The sequence below is a fragment of the Acipenser ruthenus genome, chromosome 1 (assembly GCF_902713425.1).
Source record: "Acipenser ruthenus chromosome 1, fAciRut3.2 maternal haplotype, whole genome shotgun sequence".
NCBI lineage: Eukaryota > Metazoa > Chordata > Actinopteri > Acipenseriformes > Acipenseridae > Acipenser > Acipenser ruthenus.
The window spans coordinates 19,298,959-19,319,421 of record NC_081189.1 but is presented as its reverse complement, the minus strand read 5'-3'; the positions used below and the strand labels follow the sequence as shown (position 1 = coordinate 19,319,421).

At 37.6% G+C, this 20,463-nt stretch overlaps 2 protein-coding genes across 2 annotated transcripts in view; one reads left to right on the top strand and one right to left on the bottom strand.

Annotated features, from left to right (window-relative positions):
* The first annotated feature begins 791 nt into the window (after nt 1-791).
* Nucleotides 792-5,885, top strand: LOC117400825 (liver-expressed antimicrobial peptide 2-like). Its single transcript, XM_034001144.2, has 3 exons — nt 792-928; nt 2,792-2,934; nt 5,685-5,885. Exons 1-3 carry the CDS (start codon nt 863-865, stop codon nt 5,719-5,721), a joined length of 246 nt encoding a protein of 81 aa, XP_033857035.1. The 5' UTR covers nt 792-862; the 3' UTR covers nt 5,722-5,885.
* Nucleotides 5,886-6,749: 864 nt separating this feature from the next.
* The window catches only part of LOC117409052 (lysosome membrane protein 2-like), a 45,148-nt gene continuing 31,434 nt past the window's right edge, over nt 6,750-20,463 (bottom strand). The window contains exons 10-12 of the mRNA XM_059017444.1: nt 13,111-13,162; nt 9,946-10,098; nt 6,750-9,607 (exon numbers count right to left, since the gene is read on the bottom strand). Coding sequence (XP_058873427.1) covers nt 9,563-9,607; nt 9,946-10,098; nt 13,111-13,162 — 250 coding nt within the window. The 3' untranslated portion in view covers nt 6,750-9,562. The remainder of the gene's footprint in view (nt 9,608-9,945; nt 10,099-13,110; nt 13,163-20,463) is intronic.

Below are 20,463 nucleotides of genomic sequence, written 5' to 3'. Positions count from 1 at the left end.
CTTGATAATATGATAAGTATGTGGTGATAACCTGGTAGCTGTATATTCTGTCGGTCTGCAAATTAGCATGGGATTTCATGGGCAACAATCACGTCAATTAAAATATGTATACCTTAATCAGTTCCCTTTATATATAAAAGTCCACTACCATGATCTCAGAACAGTCTTTGTATTAAAAAAGGGTGGGGCTGGCCTGGGGGACGTCCAGCTGAAAGTGCATAATTCAGCATGTCTATACTCAGAAGACTATTGCCTGTGTTTCTGATTAGTTTAGGCTGGACAGTATTGTAAGACTTAAAGCCCTTACATTTAGGATATTGGGCTAGATTCTCCAAGCCATAAGCACACTTTTTAAGAAAGGAAAAACATACCCAAATATAACCTGAAATAAACCATTCAGACATTTAATTAAGCTTAATGAAGACAGGTGTTTTCATGTTAGAACAGTAATTAGTGTTTTCTTTTTTATTCAGAAAATATGCTATCTATAACACAGATGAAAAGAAAATATATTTTTTAACCCATTTCTATTCTGCCTTTAAGGACTTTCTGTTAGAAGTTCTGTAACACCAACAGTCATATTTGGTGCAGACTGCATTTTGGGATAAAGGCCTTGATAAATCCTGCCCAATGGTTCAGAGGTTCAAACTCTTACTAAATAAAAGGATAAGAAGTCTCTGGATAACACAACACGTGGAATCAATGTTACTTAAGTGCCCTTTGTACAGTAACTGTCAAACCAGCCTGAATTGTTCATTGACCTCCTTGTCTGATAGCGGAGATAATCAGTTCTAATATAAAGCCAGGCAGCATTCCCCCGCGTGAGTGCATTTGCCAGCTGTAGTCTCGTTATTTGTTCAACATGAGGACAGTAATCTGCAGAGTGTTTGCTATCAGCCTCATACTCTTCTTGATCTGTGACATCCAGGTAAGAAATCTACCTGCTTTACTTTCATATTCACTTATATACATTTACATACGTACTGTAATTGCATTTGAATTTGTTTTTATATTTATTTATTGTTGGCCTCTCACTTGCCCTTGCCAGACAGCTGCTTCAAACAGTGATATATACTACCCTCCAACAAGTATTAGGACAGTACTTGGGGTAGAGTATATATACTGCATGTTCTCTTCACAGCCACATAAGATCCTTGTCTAATCTTCTTTGTTTTATGTTTTAGATTCTTATACTTAATCAAAAATCATAAGCATTTGAATACTAATACATACTTTTGTAAATGTTTTAAACTCAGTTGATTTTTTTTCTACAGCTGTTATCACCTTGCATTTCATTAGGACAGGAAGGTTTGGATTATACTGTAGATCAGTTTGGATTGCCAGGGTTTGAATTAGTGAGAGTAACTGTAAGTGTTGCAATCTGGCTTCAGGAGTGCTATATATAGTATACAACATTATATATAATGAAGATTTTTTTTTTAAGAAAAGTCAAACTTTTCATGAATTGAATCGATTAATGGTTTATAGAGTATATAATGAAGACTTTTAACAATTAACATTAAATATTATACATTAGGCTAATGGGTGTTTATATATATTGAGTATGGATTTACAACTCTTGTGTGCATATAAAAAAAAAACTTTGAATTTTGTACTTTGTTTAAATGCTAATTGACTAGATCTTTAAAATAAGCTGTTAATGTCTTTGTAAAGTGCTCAATGTGAGAATGGCTTGTTTTGAACAGGTTTTGAAACTGATTTTGTATTGCATGTAGCTTATTTTGAGTTTTAGATTGGATGAACTGTTGATTGACAAATCGTGTTTCCCTGATTAGGGAATGAGAAACGCTTGTTTATGTGTTACTCATGAGTGTATATGATGGGAGATTTGCACATCTGTTTGTTACCTCTGATGAAGACAGTTTGACTGTCGAAACGTTTCTTTTTAATTACTTTTATGTCCGGGAACCAAATAAAATATAAAAAGAGATCTATAAAGTTCAGCCGTTGTTTGTGGTTGATGAATGGGAAGGTGCGGTACTTTCTGTGCTATATATGATGTTGTTCATCTGCACCCCGTAGTTCGATGTTCGAGTGATGACTGGTTGATGTGCACCTTACGGATCTTTGTGTATTGGTGCAACATATATGTAGGAAATAATACATGGTATGCCAATGTATTGCAAATATATTGATAAATATTCTATATGTAAGGCAGCAGTCTGTTTTGCCATATACATGACATTATGTATTCTCAAAACTGTGAAACACAAAGCAATATACTGTGGAACACCTAGTATGGCTTGTTGTTTTGGTGTGTAAATATAAAGCTCTTGGTAAGTTATCTGTAGGAAGAAAAAATCAATAACACAACAATAAAATAAAAGGCTATGCTATAGGTGCAATGCACATTATCTATTGTAATTCCCATAAGTGATAACATTCACAAAAGAAACAACAGTGCTGTGCTATTTTCCCACTATTTAGCTACATCGTATTAACCATTGAGCTTATGCTGAGGAATGTCAGTGTTAAGAGTATACAAACTGTAACAAATGTACTACTTAATATACTACTGTTTATATCTCTAAAAGCACAATTTAGAAAAGTTTCAGCAGTCAGCTGATCCATTGAATTAGCCATTTGTAACAGCAAATAACTGGAATAAGTGACTGCTCTTACATTGAGTGGGACACTTGAAATGGTTCAGATATTAGCAGAAGGTATAATTCAAACAGTTGGGTGTTTTTAGGTGCTCCACTGGTTCTTTGTTCCCTAGACGCTTGTTTTTGTCCGTGGATTGACAGTGTGCTCTGTTAACTGTCCCCAGGTTCAGGCTGCTGCTCTCCCGCGAGGTGATGGGGTTCAGCTGGTAAACCGTGTGAAGAGATCGATGATGTGGCGCTGGATTACCCAAAGACCAATAGGAGCCAGCTGCAGAGACCACTCTGAGTGCGGCACCAACTACTGCAAGTAAGTTCCACGGCTCTATATCTGTTAACTACCCTAAATGCACACTTAAGTGAGCATTACCAATCAGGTGTGGTTTCTGAATACATCTCTTAAGCCTACATTTTGAGGCAAAAACTTAAAGAAACTAAATGGAAACATCTGAGTCAGTGTCTTAGCCAGTTATACAGATGAAAGAATGAGCTGAAACATGTGTGTACAGTACTTGACCACGCTGAAAGGGAATGAAAGCAATTTTGAGTTGTTTGCTCAGCCTCTTGCCACTTTGAGGGTTAAACAAACCCTGTTATGAAACGCATACTAATAACTTTGGTTCTGTATACCTCTGGGGAACATGATGACATTACAACTGTAGCTGTTGAAGTTTGTCGTTAAACAAATTGTAGATAAAGAAGGCTTTGGAAAGTGTTGAGCATTTTAGACATCTGGGTTTGGAGCACTGCCGTGACTGCTACCTTTATGTCACACTGGAGACAGGCACAGCCTGGCTAGTCTGTAGAAATAGTTTTTAATCACAGTGAACTATTTTAACATATCTCACGTAGTAAAAACGTACTACTTTGAAGCCATCTCAAATACGAAGGCGCATTTTTAGAGAGGAACACACCAGTTGTAACACTAACAAAAACTACTTAGGCTGTTTTATTGTTCTCAGAAATGTGTCTTTGCTCTTGCATAATATCAAATGGGTCAAAGTCTGAAACTTCTTAAGATATTAATAAATAATGCACCAAAGTGCAAAATCTTGCGCTGTCAGCTCAGGGGCTTCAGACAAAGTTCTGCAAACCGCACCCTGACTTCCAGACTTCTGAAACGCTGTAGAAGAGAATGGTTTGATGGAAGAGTGGCTAAATCCTCAAAAAAAACTTTGTATTTGCTGTATTTTAGATTGTGTTCTCCCCCAACACCGTGTCTCACTTTACATAAGAAAGCGTCGCAAATTAAACTACATTATTTTTTGTAATGTAACATTTGTACAAAACCATTTCTTTAAGAGGAAAGATATATATTTTTTATATAAGACAAATGCCATTACACTACAACACTAATATACAGGTAGTGGACACAAAAATGGAAACACCAATGTAAAGTCACTTAATAGGGCGTTGGGCCACTATGGTGTCCTAATCTGTGGAGTTCTCGGCGGACCGTTTTTGATGAAACTGGCTGCTCGCGCCCCAGGTTGAAATTTGCAGTCAATTGATCTGCAGTTGCTCGCCTGTTTTGCCTTGCACTTCGAATTAATGCACGGATATCACGATCCTGGAGTATGCGCTTCCGCCCACTGTTGTCCTTTGCTGATGATGTCTTTCCCTCAGAGTTCCATGCCGACATCACCTTAGACACCGTTGCTCGTGAAACATCATCAAGTTGAGCTGTCTTGGCAACTGAAGCTCCTGCCAAACGCACCCCAACAATCACCCCTCTTTCAAAGTCACTGAGGTCTCCTCTTGCAGCCATGCTAGCCATAATTATAGGCAACCAGGCCTGTCCAGCATTTTTATACATGACCCTAAGCATGCTGGGATGTTATTTGCTTAATTAACGCATGAGCCACACCTGTGTGGAAGCCCTTGCTTTCAATATACTTGGTGTCCCTCATTTACCCAGGCGTTTCCATTTTTTGGTCCACTACCTGTGTATGTGTGTGTGTATATATATATATATATATATATATATATATATATATATATATATATACATACATACATATAAAGTTGAAAATTCTCAGAAATCCACTTCATTGAACATTTCACTAGCTGTGCTACATGACATCATGACTGGTACTGTGGAGAACCAAGCTCCCCTGTAAACCGTTACAGTGCGTGTTATACAGTAACAGAACATGTCATTGCCTAAACATTTACTTTGAATTACCCACTTATCTGTCTAGCCTTATCAATCCTGTAAACTGGATGCCCTTGGGATTAAACATTCTGTTCTGACACTGAAAAAACCTGAAGGACTTTTACTAACACGGCCTTCTGAAACTGGTCCAACAAAAGGGGCAAGATTCCATTGGAAACCGAGAACATTTTGAACTTTTAAAAGGCTGTTTGTCAAACGATGGGTCCGAAACCCAAAATGAATCTCTTTATAATATAAACTGTTGTCGCTTTAGGATAAGGTTTAATAGTAATGGCACTTTAAAATTGTTTTATTTAAGAAGAGGATCCCCTGCTTTGCTAGCAAGTCTTGAGTAGAAAATGTAGTTTAGACATCGTGAGGGAAATGTCAGAGGACAAGCTATATTTTATTTGTTTATTTTCATTTTTGTTGAGAAGGTCAATTCAAATTTGAACTAATTGCATGTCCTGTGACTTTAGCCTCATGATGTGTTCAAGATGTGATGATTTATTACAGTGTATAGAGGATGACTCCCTGGGAGGGAAGGGCACTTCATGGCAGCAGAGTGAAAATTGGAAGTTAAGACACCACTGATGTATAGTATTGCATGACCAGTCTGTAATACACCATCAGATTAGTGGCGCCTCCTATACCTTCATACCACCAGCCACCACTGGTATTAATTACTTTGAGCTACTTCACACAGCAGTTTTAATTTTAGTGTTCCAATGTTATTAGAAATAACATTCTGCATGATCTTTCATGATGCAGTTTGCATGTGATTGTCAGCCTAAAACAGAGGTGTTATTTCTGTATTATACCTTTTTAGTGTTAGCCTACCACACTGCCAAATATTTCTGCATCTCACAGTCCCTGCTAACCTTTTTCTCTCTTTGTCTTTGTAGGGATGACTACTGCTCAATCCGAGTGTTTTCGTCTTAGTACCTAAAGAAATGCAGCGTCTGGAAGTAGAGAATGTGGAAGTTCTTCACATCAACCCGTTATAGTATTCAGAGAAAAATGGCCTTCACGATCATCTGTTAAAGAAAATGTGTCTATCAATGTTACTATTGAGCAACATTAAACCAGCATAGTATCACCACTTACACACGTTCTAGAGTTTCATATTCAACACCACAGAGTGAATTTCATTTTTTCTTATTTTAATTTTTTTTTTTTTACTGCATCTCATTTTGGTTTTTTTCTTTGCATTCATTTTAATCTAATTGCAAATCATGCAGCATTGCTAAGCAGAAGCAGAGCATGACCTAAGGAAAGTAATCTAAATCCATCTGTTCAATTTAGGGTTAAACACTTTATTTTCCATACATTGTACTTCATATGGACAGAATACTAGACAGAGTGTTGTGTTTTGGGGGCTCGCTGGTTATTTTGACCATCCTCATTTCGTGGAACAAATTCCATGAACGTTCATGGGAGTATCCCCTATATATTAATGCTTTATTGATTTTTTAATTACATGGTTATGACAGAAATGCCATATAATTAAGTATTAATAAAGATTGTATAACCCCAAAACTAAAGTGAGACTCACATGTATTTTAGAGCTATCCATAGAAGTAAACTTACCATGCTAAACAAGACATTGTTGTATATGGGTTTAAAATATGTAAACCAAAAAAAGACGTGGACTTCAAGCCAACGGGTTTACTATATTAGTAAATAGAGCTTTTGCTTAAAGGTAATCTGAAAACAGTGTACTATTTAGATATATCTATCTATATAGATATATCTATCAATCTATATATATATATATATATATATATATATATATATATATATATATATATATATATATAAGCTTACTTTGCACATAACAAGCTAAAAGGTTATAGGTTATAGATAATGTGTTAATATTGCCTTATCTATTTATTTTTCTAAAATGTATTATTTACTATCTTAAAATGTTCCTGATACCATGCGATCATAAAAGATTGTGAGCCAATAAATCTTTTAGAATGGTTTATTGTTATGTTTGTTACATTGAATTGTGAATAGAATTGTTTTAAATTGTAAAACACTGTGCTTAAATTGTTTAAACATGATGTAGCAACATTACAAAATTTACTGAATTAAACATTTTTGAGTAGACTAAACACAATATGTTTATCTCCTCCTTAGAATAATCTGTATAGTGCAATCACATTGTTTTTAATGAAACATTACATGCTGTAATTCTACAGTAGTAAAGCAAATCGTTTTATAGAATTATTTGCCCACTATCTACAGAATCTTAGAATACTGTAAAGTTTATTTGACTCATATTTACTACAAAACAAAAGGCCAACATGTAAAAGCAAAAGCAAAAGAACCAACTTTGGCCAAAAAATAAAACACACTGGTTATTATCTTTTATTACTTTTTTAATTTTAGACGTGCACATTAAATGCCTGTGCATACAATATTAAAACAATGTGTTCCTATATGCATTGTTTAGTTAGAGTGTTTTACTTTCCCCCTGTATTAACATTTATCAAATTTACTCTCGGACGATGACCACTCAAGACATTTTATAGTATGCAGTTAAAATCATAATTGATAATAATAACAGAGAATTATATTGCAACTACAAGTACTGATGACAAAACAAGAGAAATACTTCAAAAAGGAGAGTATGCTGATAAGATACTTTTCAAAAAAAATATTCCAAAAGTAATGCCTCCATTCTAGGGTCTTTATATAATGTACCTGCACACAAGATCATTTCATCTTAAACTTTGCTTATCTTTGTTTAACTGGTAGCTCTTCAGCTCCAGTATTACCTACAAGGTTCACCTGTTTGACACTTGTGAGCACCTGCTATAAAGCAGGCACACTGAGAGCTGTGGAATGTTACTAGCCATAACTTTGTTATTAGACATACAGTACATCAATTCTGAAGCCGGTCAATCATTAATCAAAGACAAGCATTCCCTTTTTACAAGTGTTTGATTTTAAAGCAAGCAGAAAATAACATGGAAATCAGACTGTAATGAGGATATTATGTACAGCTGAACCACTATATGAAAGCATTAACACACAACAGGAAGTTTAAATGTGGTTCAACACTCACACACCTAGGAGTGAAATAATGACACGACTGCTCCACAGGTATCAAAGTAAATAGGCTGTCAAATGAAATCAGTGTGGTTTGAAAAGTTCTAAGCTGCGCTGGTATGGTGCCATTGTTGCACAGATTGGAACTCTTTTTAGCCAATGAGATTTGTCTCTCTTTCCTTACTTTATAGCTTTTTATATCATATTACGATAATTAAGAAAAGCGCAGAGATGTGCTGCCATCTATGGTTTTAAATAATAGTTTTAGCTTCCGTAAGGCGGCTCATACCCTGAGAATAGCAGCTCAGTAGATGTTTGTAAAATGTTACAGTACTAGTGTAACAAAATACAATTTAAGAAAAAAGGAAATTCCCTTTCATTTCTGCTTTGCTTCCAAGACTAGAAGCTTGAACATGTAATTTCTGACGCTCGAATGCTACACTAAGCAGACGCCATCCTTTGTGGATCAGTGGAGTTGTGGTCGGCAGGATTCAAATGGAGAGGAAGCTTGGATCACGAAAGCTACCGCTTTAAACGCTGTTGCTTTCAGCTAAAGTGCAAAGAAGGCCAAATTATGGAAGAACAGACACAGAAAGTGTCATTGTATTTTAGTTTAGAAAATGACTGAGGGACAGTGCAACTTTTAATAAACATAATTAGTTCACCTGAAAGCTTCAGTTAGTTAGAGCCATGTTCCAACAACTGCAGAAAGTGTTTCAAAAGAGATCATTACAATCATAAAAAAAATAAAATAATAGGACACAAAAAATATTATCTGTGAGCCTGACTGAAAATGTGGGGCCTAAGATTTTTATTTTAACACAGCTAGACAACTCTGGTTAGAGTGCTGTTCCATGACATGTTTAATTGTTATACTGTACTTAAATGATTAATGTCTGGTTTCACAGACCCGGATTAGCACTAATCCTGGACTACCTAATATTAGTTTGGTAAGGTAGTCCAAGACGGGGTCTGTGAAAGTAGCCGCAAGTGCTTTAGGACCTGGCCAGGGACTCAATTTCTTTAATATAATTATTAAGCACATGGTTGGAACAAGACCAGAACCAGACGTTCAGAGGATGCCTAACAGTATTACAGCAATCTTTTCTTTTGATTTCTCCACTATGAAAAAAACAAACAAACAACGATTACAGAATGAGTTAGAGGACACCTGTAAAACCTGCATAGTTTATAATAATGCCAGTAATTGAGGAGAAACATTTAGTTGTAGTACCAAGATAACACAGCAGTGTCTGCATTTATCAAAAATAAAATAGTGGATTCGATAAGTGTTAGGTGCTGCACCAAAATCCACTCTGAACACTTACACAGCCTGTAACCAGCAACCTGCAGTTCAAATAGCAACCTTTACCATGCAGTACATACAGGTAGTCAATATTATTCTAGAAGCAATACCCATATAAAAATGTACCACTGTATTTTTGCAGTTTTACCATCCCACTCCCATAGTTCTACTATGCATTTACCATAGTTCACCATATCTCATTCTGTACAATACTTTCATATGCTATGCTTTTACTATTGTAAACTTTTATATGGGTAATGTAGTAAAGTTGGTAAATATTACAGTCCTGGGGTTACAAAGTGCAGAAAGAAAGGAACTTATGAGACTAGCCTAGAAAGGCCAGCCCTCCCCCATAGAGTTACAAGCAGCGAGCATTTCAAAGCTTCCACTATCAAAAAATATATTTTCCTTTAGGCATGGTTATGATGATGCTTGCAAAAGAGGTCCTTGTTCTTCTTTAGTTCCCTGTGAATAAAATAATAAACTTTACATCAGGGGTTTTATAATTTCTATGAAAACAAGAAAAATAAGTGTATCATTCATATATCAGTGAAGGTCATACATTAGACATAAATACTTTACTGTACACAATGTCCTTAAAACTCAGATCAAATCCAGGTTTTGCCTTTATTTGTGTCACCACAAGCTAGATTGTGAGACCGAAATGCAAAACACCATGTTAATGTAAAATGTTATGCCATTAGAACATGCCTGTAACATGTTATGAGTGTAACAAAATACAAATTTTGGGGAAAAAAAACAAAACAGAGTGGTGTATTATGAAGGCTGAACCCAGAACTCACCTCTGGCTCTCGGTTCTTGCACAAAAATACAATGAAGATAACCCCCAGAAGAATCCCAAAGGCCATTATTATGAAGGGGATGTTGATGACCACATTGGCCTGGTACACCACCGACTTCACTTTGTCTGCAGACTCGGCATCAATCTCCACACTCTGAGAAAACACAATCAGGGTTCAATGGAACAAACTCAGTGCGACATTCAGGTCCAACGTGGCCTGGGGTGAATGAGTTTAACCAACCTTTGAGTCTGCCACATCCACCTCTCTGCCTTTTGTTTGGTTTGAACCAGTATACGGAAATCCCATATTGGGGTTAATGAGTTTTAATCTGGTTTAAATGCAGTTCTGTCAGAATACAGGTTGGCTGCAATATTAAGTTCTGTCACCACAGGGATAATCTAAAATGATGTATTGCAATGCACTGCTACTGGTCTGCATGCAAAATAAAAAACATCCATACCCGTATCCAACTCCCTTCATTCCTTGGGCTTTGCATCTCTACAAACTGTTCAGCTGTGCTGTATTTTTAGAGTTTCTGTGATGGAGGTTGCAGGGTATTAAGCCCCTAAACTGCCTTACTGTTATAAATATACATTTATTTTGTTTTGTCACAAAAATATACACTGTGGAATAACTTTAAATGTTTATCCAAAAACAGAAATACAGTTTAAGATTCTGGGTCCTAAGTGCAACCTCAAAAGTAACATGCCACCAGTATGCAGCCATACAAGGCCATGGTCACAGGCACATTTTACCCAAGTCTGCATCTCAAATGGTTTCTGAGCTATGAGGTGTTGCCGTGGTGGCAGTTGTTATACATGCGAGTCACTGGCACATACTGTACTGAAAACCTACTTCTATTTTAGTTGTACTTGTTTGCAAGCACAGACTTCTCAAACTTTTTCAAGTCTGACTTTTTAAAATCAACTCCTAATTCCAATTTCTACAAAGGAATTGGAATTGATATTTTAGAGACGCAATAATTGTTGTGATTGTTGTTTCACTGCTTTCATTTCAAGCCAATTTAAATTGACTAACAGGGACATCAGTTTAAGTAGACCCCAACCATGGTTCAGAAGCCACTGTTCTGAATGTGACTGGCAAACTAGTGTGGTTGGGTTCATGTCACCGACAGAATAAGAGCAGAGCAACTGGGAGGGGGAGTTTTGAGAATAACCTTTCACCCAAATGTATAAAGTAAAACATTATGAAAGGGCAACAGGGTTATTGTGATGTCACCACTTAATGTGACATGTGGTAGTGCATTCGGTTTAATTCTGAAATGTACAAAAATGTCTTTATAGGCGGAGAGAACAGTTATTGGCTATTGCTTTACTGTTCAGCAAGCTTTTTGAAGGACAGATATTTCTACATAATCTAAACTGTCTTGACTATTTTTGTAACCAATACTGCATTTCCAAAATGAAACATACAATATGTCAAACTGTAGTGTCAAACAAATTTATAAATCCGGTTATCAACTGGAAATTGCATGGGAAGTGACCCTTTTGCCAGTAACTCCCAAACAATCCAGGTTTTTAAGGAATGTCTAAAATCCAGGATAAAACACAAACCTACAGAACTACAGTCACATCTTAGCCACTGGATCACCTCAACCACAGACCGGCAAGGAAAAAAATAAAAAAACGAATCCTGGAGCCCAATTTCTAACAGAACTTCACTTCACAGTAACTGAAGTGGCTTGCTGTGTTATTAACACCTCTGTACCCACAACAGCAGTGGCTGTTGACAAGACTTTTATATAAATATAGAAAACAGAAATGTCATGTTCACAACACAACAGGCTGCAATACACAAGAACAACTGCCAAAGCTGGTCTGTGAAAAAATAAGTTCAAGAGTAGTGCCTTAGTTGATTAATGACAAATGACAAATACTGTAGTAACAATACGAGTCACAGATGGCAGCAATGTTAATAAAATACAGTGTTCTATAATGTGGTGGACAAATGATGAGATACAAAACCCTCATATACATTTTGAAGTAACAGACACCTTTGCTGGCAGGCTCACAGAGAAGGGATGTGTACATTAAGGATACAGGTCATACACGTCAGAGTGGGGAAAGCTCTCAAGAGCAGCACATGGCCTCTGTATACAAACACATGATTGCACACTCTAGTGCTGTCAATCTGTCACTTTTACAGAACATAAACACCTCCAATAATCACTGCACAATACACTGAAATAACAGTACTGTAGATTATTAATAAAAACAAATAAAACCATCTTCCCTAGGCTGCCCCAGTTAGTTGTTTCCAATTGTGGTAGTACTTACAGTTTTGACCTTCAGGTATAGTATGCATAGGGCTCTTTGTTTTCGGTTTTTATTTTTGATTACGCAATGTCTCTTTTGTAGCCGACTCCGTTCAATTAAACTCTTGGAAATGTGTTGATTGTGAAACAAGTTCACTTTAGTTTTTTGTCCCGTAACTTGATCGAGGATTATGAATCTGTTTCATTGATAATATATATGTAAAAAAAAGGCAGCTCCTTATTTTTTATTCAAACCGAACGCAAAACAGTGAGTGAAGTTAAAATTGATTTAATTATAGTGTAATTAAGAGGAAACTTTTATTTGCAAAACAGATTATAACATTTTTGCAACAAGTCATTAAGATTTTAATCTGGGAAAAGCAATTTAACTAAACTCGCTTTTTGTGTTCTGTTTGAATTAAAAATAAGCAGTGCCTCAATGAAACAGATTCATAGTCTCAATCAAGTTACGGGAGAAAAAACTAAAGTGAACTTGTTTCACAATCAACGCTTTTCCAATATAACTCAATATAACTTTATATGGACATCATGTGACCAAAAATATAAACCATAATAAAACAAAAAAATACCATGAAGGCACAATAAACATTTTTACAAAGGATGGTCTAAAATGAACAGTTGCTTCTATGATGAAAGAAAGAACAACTTTAAATACACTTATTCTTGGATGTGTTTTGGGACATCTGTATTTTATAGACAGTTTATCAACTTTGTTAGGAGAAAGTGTAGGTAGATGGTGAACTTAAAACAAAGATCAAGACAGCTGACATACATATGCACTTGTCTATTTCAGAAACATATGAATTGTACACAGACAACAAGTATTAGGACACAGGGTGTAGGTATCTATGTATGTATGGGGCTCTTACCTCGTTGAGATACATCACAGGGAAAACCAGTGTTGACACATTTCCAGTTTGGCTGCAAAATTAAATATATTGCAACATTAATGAAACAGGATGATAATACAAGAAAAAAATAGACATCGAAGAAAGATGGATTTTGTCAAATAATATGTTCCATCAGGAGCTTCCTAGTAACTAGCCAATCCATTAAATATACTTTGCAGTACTTACTTTGCAAACTGTCACCTACTTTCTAAAATTGTAACTTTCTTTTTTTAGAATTGTTTGCATCTACCAGTACAATCCTTTGGGATACTACTATTAGCACACAAAGTTCAGCCAAGATATTCTCACTGATATGGAATTAATCTGTCTCTCTTGCTTAAAAGAATTGGGTGACCTACTGGATCCTAGCCTTAGTTTCACAACCTACATAACTTCATCAAATTGGGTGCATCAAACTAAATGTATTATTATAGCTTGTTTCAAAGCGAGGTGGAGAACTGAACAGAAATGTTTCTACACCTTATACAGTCAATGGTGACGTGGTTTATGATTGCATCCGAACATTTGTGTGTTAGTTTTATTTAGATTTTATTGGGATGCTTTATAAACCGAATAAAATGAGAAGGGTTTTTTATATTCTGTTTTGATGCAAATCATTTGAAGTTTACTGGGGAATACAGTAGCACAGTAAAAATAGTAAAATCATGTAAAGCAGAGTCAGGCAAGGTAAATCATGAAAAAACCTGCAAAATATGATAACCATGTGAACATCTATTAGGGCTAATCAAACCCATTTCCTGGCTTTCACACGGTGACCTAAGTCAGTAGGCTACACAGCACACCATTTCTACACAGTTCTCAGCAGGGGATCCCAGCTATGTAAAATTTCAAAAGAATGCATTCCAATACAACTATAATCTTCTAAAAACTAGGTCAGCACCAATAGTACACTAGTTAGTGCCAAATGTATACACTGAACCTGCCAAGGCTTCAGCCCCTGAAGCATGAACTCTTTGCCCACTCACTTTACACACATTACAGCATCATCAGCTTAATATAGAGACTTCCAAGTCAGATGCACCTATTTACACACCATCTGAATATACATTTCAGGCTTGCACCTTTTCATCGTTTACTTTTCAGGGGCTCACATAGTACTGTAATAAAACCACTCACCCTTCAGATGTACTTATTGTTGAGCAGACACTGGTTCTTTATTGAAACACCATGAAACCTGTTAGTTGTGGAATGGGTTGCAGGGGCTTTGCTGTTTAATACAATGATCTTCAATTTATTCTTCTGACCAGCAGCTAACCAAATACAGCTCTTGTTCACTTTGGCTACCAGTATCTCCACTCCACTCAATCACAGTGTGACGAAACCTGTTCTATAATTAACAGGTTTAATGGTGTTCCAATGAAGAACACCTGTCAAATACGTACTCTAAAAGTCGTGCGTTTTATTATGGTTGGTGAGCACCTGAAAAATAAATGTCATAAAGGAGTAAGCCGAAATATAACAGTGTTTATTTATATGAGCTCATATAAAACAGTAAGACAAACTGCACTGAAGTTTTCCTGCTGGTGTTATTCTAATAAATCAATTAACGACACCTTGTCTTGGTCATGCTTTGCTGGAAAATACATTAAAAACAATCAAGTTACTTCATGTAAATCAAACCATGTGAAATGTAACCATAAACCTTAATAAACAACAGTGCTACTGTACCAAAACTTTTCCCAGGAAGTGTCTACTTGTTGCTTAAATTTAAACTCTTGCAATCCTAATGTTTTTCTATACTGAAGTGGTACAATTTCTTTCAGCTTTGCTTGAAGTAGGTATTCTATATCTTTACACTTAGGTAGGTAGTGTCTATAACTTTACACTTCTACATCGTTCTCTCTATCTATACCTGTATCTCTATGTATATCTATATCTACATGGGCATTAAACTGCATTCCAATAAAATAAAATAAATAACAAATACATCTATCTATCTAGCATTGCATGCTGGGAGTGGGTGGCGAGTGTGGTAGAGTGACTCGGTAGGTGCTTGTTTTTTTTCATCCTTTTTTTTTGGTCTGTGTAGATTTGCTGTGTATAGTTTAGTTTAGTTATTTAGTTAACTTTCTTAGCTTTAACAGCATGCATGGCTGGTTCAGGGGGGAATTTCTCCCTTGAAAGACTCGCAGACACAGAGTCAAAGTTGTTACTGAAAGGGGGGCCCCCCCGAGTGGCTCATCCACGCAGGATGAGTCACACAGCTTGACGGCGCCAGGTGGAAGGGAGTGATTATCTTATTTTTGGAACGCTGTATTCCATGAAATGTTTTTGTTGTGGTGTTGAGGGACACATGGTTAAAAACTGTCCAAAAACAAAAAGAACAGGAGGGAAGGAGGAAGGGGAAAGGAAGATATGACAGAGGAAGCTTCTGGGAATCAGGAGTCCACAGTGCCAAATTTCGCAGTGCAGTTTTACTTTGAGAAAGTTTTAAACCGAATGACAACAGAAGTGTCAAAAATTTGTAACAGTACTATCTCTCTGGCTAGACTAGATCAAATGTATGTTTTTAAACAATTAAAACACAATATATGTAATATTAGATTATTGAATGATCCACATTTTAAAAAGTGTCTTCATTTTTTCTGGGAAAGATGGAGGGCTTGTAAAGCTTCTTTTTCCTCTCTGAGGCAGTGGTGGTATTTGGGAAATGAAATGAGTGTTAATGAGTCTCTGCAAGAGCTGGAGCAGGACGTCTTAGAGCTCCAAGGGGCTCTGGACTCCAACCCAAATGACAGGTTGACTAAAAACCTCAAGTATAAAAAACAATTAATAGCAGATCTGTTGGATGTAACAGTGCAGGGAGCGCTGGTGAAGTCCAGGGTACAGGGTTCATCTCAGATTGACGCACACACACAGTTCTTTTTTGGATTGGAGAAGAAAAGCACCCAGTGGAAGACATTTCACTGCCTGATGAGGACGGACAGTGTGGAGCTGGAGACACGTAGGTACGCTGTTGAGTTCTACTCAGGCCTGTTCACAGTGGAAGCTGAGGATGAACCTGAGAGGTACAGGTTCAGGTCGAGAGAGAAGAGCTTGGGAGGTTACTGTCTGTGGCAGAGCTCTCTAGCGCCCTTCAGGTTTTTGGGACCTGCTAAAAAATGATCTGTTCAATGTGTTTGAAGAAAGCTTTCAGAAAGGAGAACTGCCTCTGAGCTGCAGGAGAGCCGTCATCACACTCCTTCCTAAGAAAGGTAATCTTTGTACTATCAAGAACCGGAGGCCTGTGTCGCTGCTGTGTTCCGAGTATAAGATCCTTTCCAGAGTCCTGGCCAGTATACAGAGTGTGGCGATTGAGAAGGTTGTGTATCCTGACCAGACAATTAAGGTTTCTTCATTCCAAACTGCCTTACTCGGTCAATAAAGGTCTCAGCGTACGTTGATGATATTGCTGTATTTGTCAGTCAGGAGGATGTACAGGTTTTAATTGAAAGCCAGAAAGATTTAGAAAAGAGCTTATCAGCGCGTGTGAACTGGTGTAAGAGCAGCACTGTGCTTATTGGGGAGGGACAGGGGTGCAGATCCCTGACATTACTGGACAGATTACAGTGGAGTCAGACAGGTTGTAAATATTTGGCGGGGGTGGGGGGGGAGGGTGAGAAGGTGGTGCAGAAAAACTGGGAAGTTTTAGAAAAAGTGAAGGTGGAGGTGGCTTCTTCCTCAGATGTGCTGGTTATTCATAATTTGGCTGCCCTGAGTGTGTAGTCGGTGCCCTGGCCATGTGGCCTGTACATGTGGTGGGTTTGTACCTGGCACTGCTTCGCAATACTCTGTGGCAAAAGGCACTGGAGATGTTTTTTTTAATGAATGCCAAATCCTTCAGCAAACTCCTTTTCTATCTCTGCTAGTCTCTCCAGCAATTATTCCAACTAATGAAGAGATTTTAAAAAAAGAAGGACTTGTGTTAACTTCAGCTGTCCAGTTTAGAAGGAAAAAAATTGTATCAAATGTATGTGAAAGTCAAGCACCAGGATCGACTCAAGGCCCTTCCAGACACGCACTGGAGGGAAAGTTTGGGGTCAGGAGAGGAGGACAAGCCAGCCTGGAGGACTCTTTACAAACTCCCCCTGTGTAACAGATTGTGGGACTTACAGTGGAGACTCCTGCATACTATCCTCGCTGTGAACTCCTTCATCAGCATAAGAGGTGACAGATCAATGCCCCTTCTGCTCTGTTTTTCACTGTTACATGTTCTGTAAAAGACTAGATCCTTTGTTCAATCTGCTAGATGGTCTTTTCTCAGAACTGAATTTGTCATTCACAAAAACGGTTTTCATCTTTGGTGTTGAGTACACAAAAAGTAAAAAGTAGAAAACCCAGCTGGCTGATTTTATTTTAGGGCAGGCTAAGTTAACCATCTTAAAGTAGAAAAAGTTAAGTTACGTTGTGGTGTGTGAATGCAGCGCTCTGCGAGGTGGAGAATGAGCAAGAAGAACTCTGTTTAAATCTGTTAATTTTTGTATGAATGGTCGTTCGTGGTATACATTTTTTATTCCCTTGAAGAGTATGTCCTTACATAAACCACTCACCCCTGTTGGGGCTCGTGATTTACTGGGACGTCCTCCTGCAGTGATTTTAAAACATACACTGACACTGACAGCACCATACAGGATGACAGAGGAAAAGATTCTCTCAGATGTGTTACCTTGCCAACCATGAAGCTCCGCCTGAAATTGACACCGATGACACAAATAAAATGTTTACTTTATTGTACATTACATGTGTTGCTATTTACAAAAATGCTGACTGGCTATGAATTACTATCTACAATGATTAATGTACTCATGTACACATGCGGTCTTCACTAAAGTCTCAATTTAAAGACAGTAAGTTTCACTGTAGCCCTTGGGATTAAACTGTTAGCTAGGTGGCTGTTTATTTTTATTTTTTTTAATTAGCAGTGGGAAGAAAACTGCTTCAGCAAGTACAGTACAATCTGCCAGAACTGACGGACAGTGTACTTACTAGGTTTAGATACTAATGAGAGCATAACAAATACAAAAGAAAAACGAGGGAAATGCAGATCTTTGCAGAAATGCAGAAAGCTGGGAAAAACGTATTTTATATTTTGAAACGCTGCAATAACAGTTCTGCTTGTGAAGCATCCACACTGTAATTTGACAGAACAGGTGATTTATTTGCACTGTGCGGGACCTTATTTTCCCCCATTATTGCTCACCAATACTGTATTGGTATAAGAAAAGTGTGTTTTAAAAAAGTTATTACAATCACTTAAAATATGCTGACGATAATGTAAACAACACCAAGCTACAGACAGCGAGTCCCAAGCTTTAAACATGCTACTGTATATAGATAAGAAATCGACTTTATTGTGAATATATTGTGTTATTATGTTTTAAGCAACATACGATAATGTTCATTATGGTAATTGTTTGTTTATTAGTTTTAAAATGTTTAGTAAAACATGGCCTGTTGTTTGACCTCGTTAGTACAACTGGCCCCCTTTGCTAATGACATTATTATTATTTGTTTATCCAAGGCGACTTACAGAGACAGAGACTAGGGTGTGTGAACTATGCATCAGCTGCAGAGTCACTTACAATTACATCTCACCCGAAAGACGGAGCACAAGGAGGTTAAGTGACTTGCTCAGGGTCACACAATGAGTCAGTGGCTGAGGTGGGATTTGAACCGGGGACCTCCTGGTTACAAGCCCTTTTCTTTAACCACTGGACCACAAAGCCTCACAAGTTCAGTCAGGGGAGATGAAGGGAGGTTTCCGTTCCGAGTGACTGTTTGCTAAGCATTATTTGTGAATGCTTATTCACCACTGCTACACCTCTTTAGAAAATTGACTTCCCTGCATTTTTTTAAACTGAATACTTAACGTGAGAGTATACATGTACATTTGTTTTAAGTACTCACCCAGAGGACTACAGAGACACAGACATCAACTAGTCCTTCTCAGATTTAAATTGCCTCTGCAAGGCCAGCCCCACTTAATGGCGTTTTACGTTTGTGTTCTCCCTCTGCGCGGGATGTGAAGGTTATCATTTGAATTTACAGAAACGTGTTGCGCAAGCAGGTGTGAAAAAATGCTGTAAAGTAAGAATGCTTTCAAAAATAGACATGTTAATAGATTATATTTATCAATTAACTAAATGCAAAGTGAGTGAACAGAAGAAAAATCTAAATCAAATCCATATTTGGTGTGACCACCCTTTGCCTTCAAAACAGCATCAATTCTTCTAGGTACACTTGCACAAAGTCAGGGATTTTGTAGGCATATAGTCAGGTGTATGATTAAACAATTATACCAAACAGGTGCTAATGATCATCAATTCAATATGTAGGTTGAAACACAATCATTAACTGAAACAGAAACAGCTGTGTAGGAGGAATAAAACTGGGTGAGGAACAGCCAAACTCAGCTAACAAGGTGAGGTTGCTGAAGACAGTTTACTGTCAAAAGTCATACACCATGGCAAGACTGAGCACAGCAACAAGACACAAGGTAGTTATACTGCATCAGCAAGGTCTCTCCCAGGCAGAAATTTCAAGGCAGACAGGGGTTTCCAGATGTGCTGTCCAAGCTCTTTTGAAGAAGCACAAAGAAACGGGCAACGTTGAGGACCGTAGACGCAGTGGTCGGCCAAGGAAACTTACTGCAGCAGATGAAAGACACATCATGCTTACTTCCCTTCGCAATCGGAAGATGTCCAGCAGTGCCATCAGCTCAGAATTGGCAGAAAACAGTGGGACCCTGGTACACCCATCTACTGTCCGGAGAAGTCTGGTCAGAAGTGGCCTTTATGGAAGACTTGCGGCCAAAAAGCCATACCTCCGACGTGGAAACAAGGCCAAGCGACTCAACTATGCACGAAAACACAGGAACTGGGGTGCAGAAAAATGGCAGCAGGTGCTCTGGACTGATGAGTCAAAATCTGAAATATTTGGCTGTAGCAGAAGGCAGTTTGTTCGCCGAAGGGCTGGAGAGCGGTACACGAATGTGTGTCTGCAGGCAACAGTGAAGCATGGTGGAGGTTCTTTGCAAGTTTAGGGCTGCATTTCTGCAAATGGAGTTGGGGATTTGGTCAGAATTAACGGTCTCCTCAATGCTGAGAAGTACAGGCAGATAATTATCCATCATGCAATACCATCAGGGAGGCATCTGATTGGCCCCAAATTTATTCTGCAGCATGACAACGACCCCAAACATACAGCGAAAGTCATTAAGAACTATCTTCAGCGTAAAGAAGAACAAGGAGTCCTGGAAGTGATGGTATGGCCCCCAAAGAGCCCTGATCTCAACATCATTGAGTCTGTCTGGGATTACATGAAGAGAGAGAA

Coding starts and splice junctions, on each gene's coding strand:
- LOC117400825 (XM_034001144.2), top strand. CDS start 863: ATGAGGACAGTAATCTGCAGAGTGTTTGCTATCAGCCTCATACTCTTC. Junction 929..2,791: donor TCTTGATCTGTGACATCCAG/GTAAGAAATCTA, acceptor AACTGTCCCCAG/GTTCAGGCTGCTGCTCTCCC. Junction 2,935..5,684: donor TGCGGCACCAACTACTGCAA/GTAAGTTCCACG, acceptor TTGTCTTTGTAG/GGATGACTACTGCTCAATCC.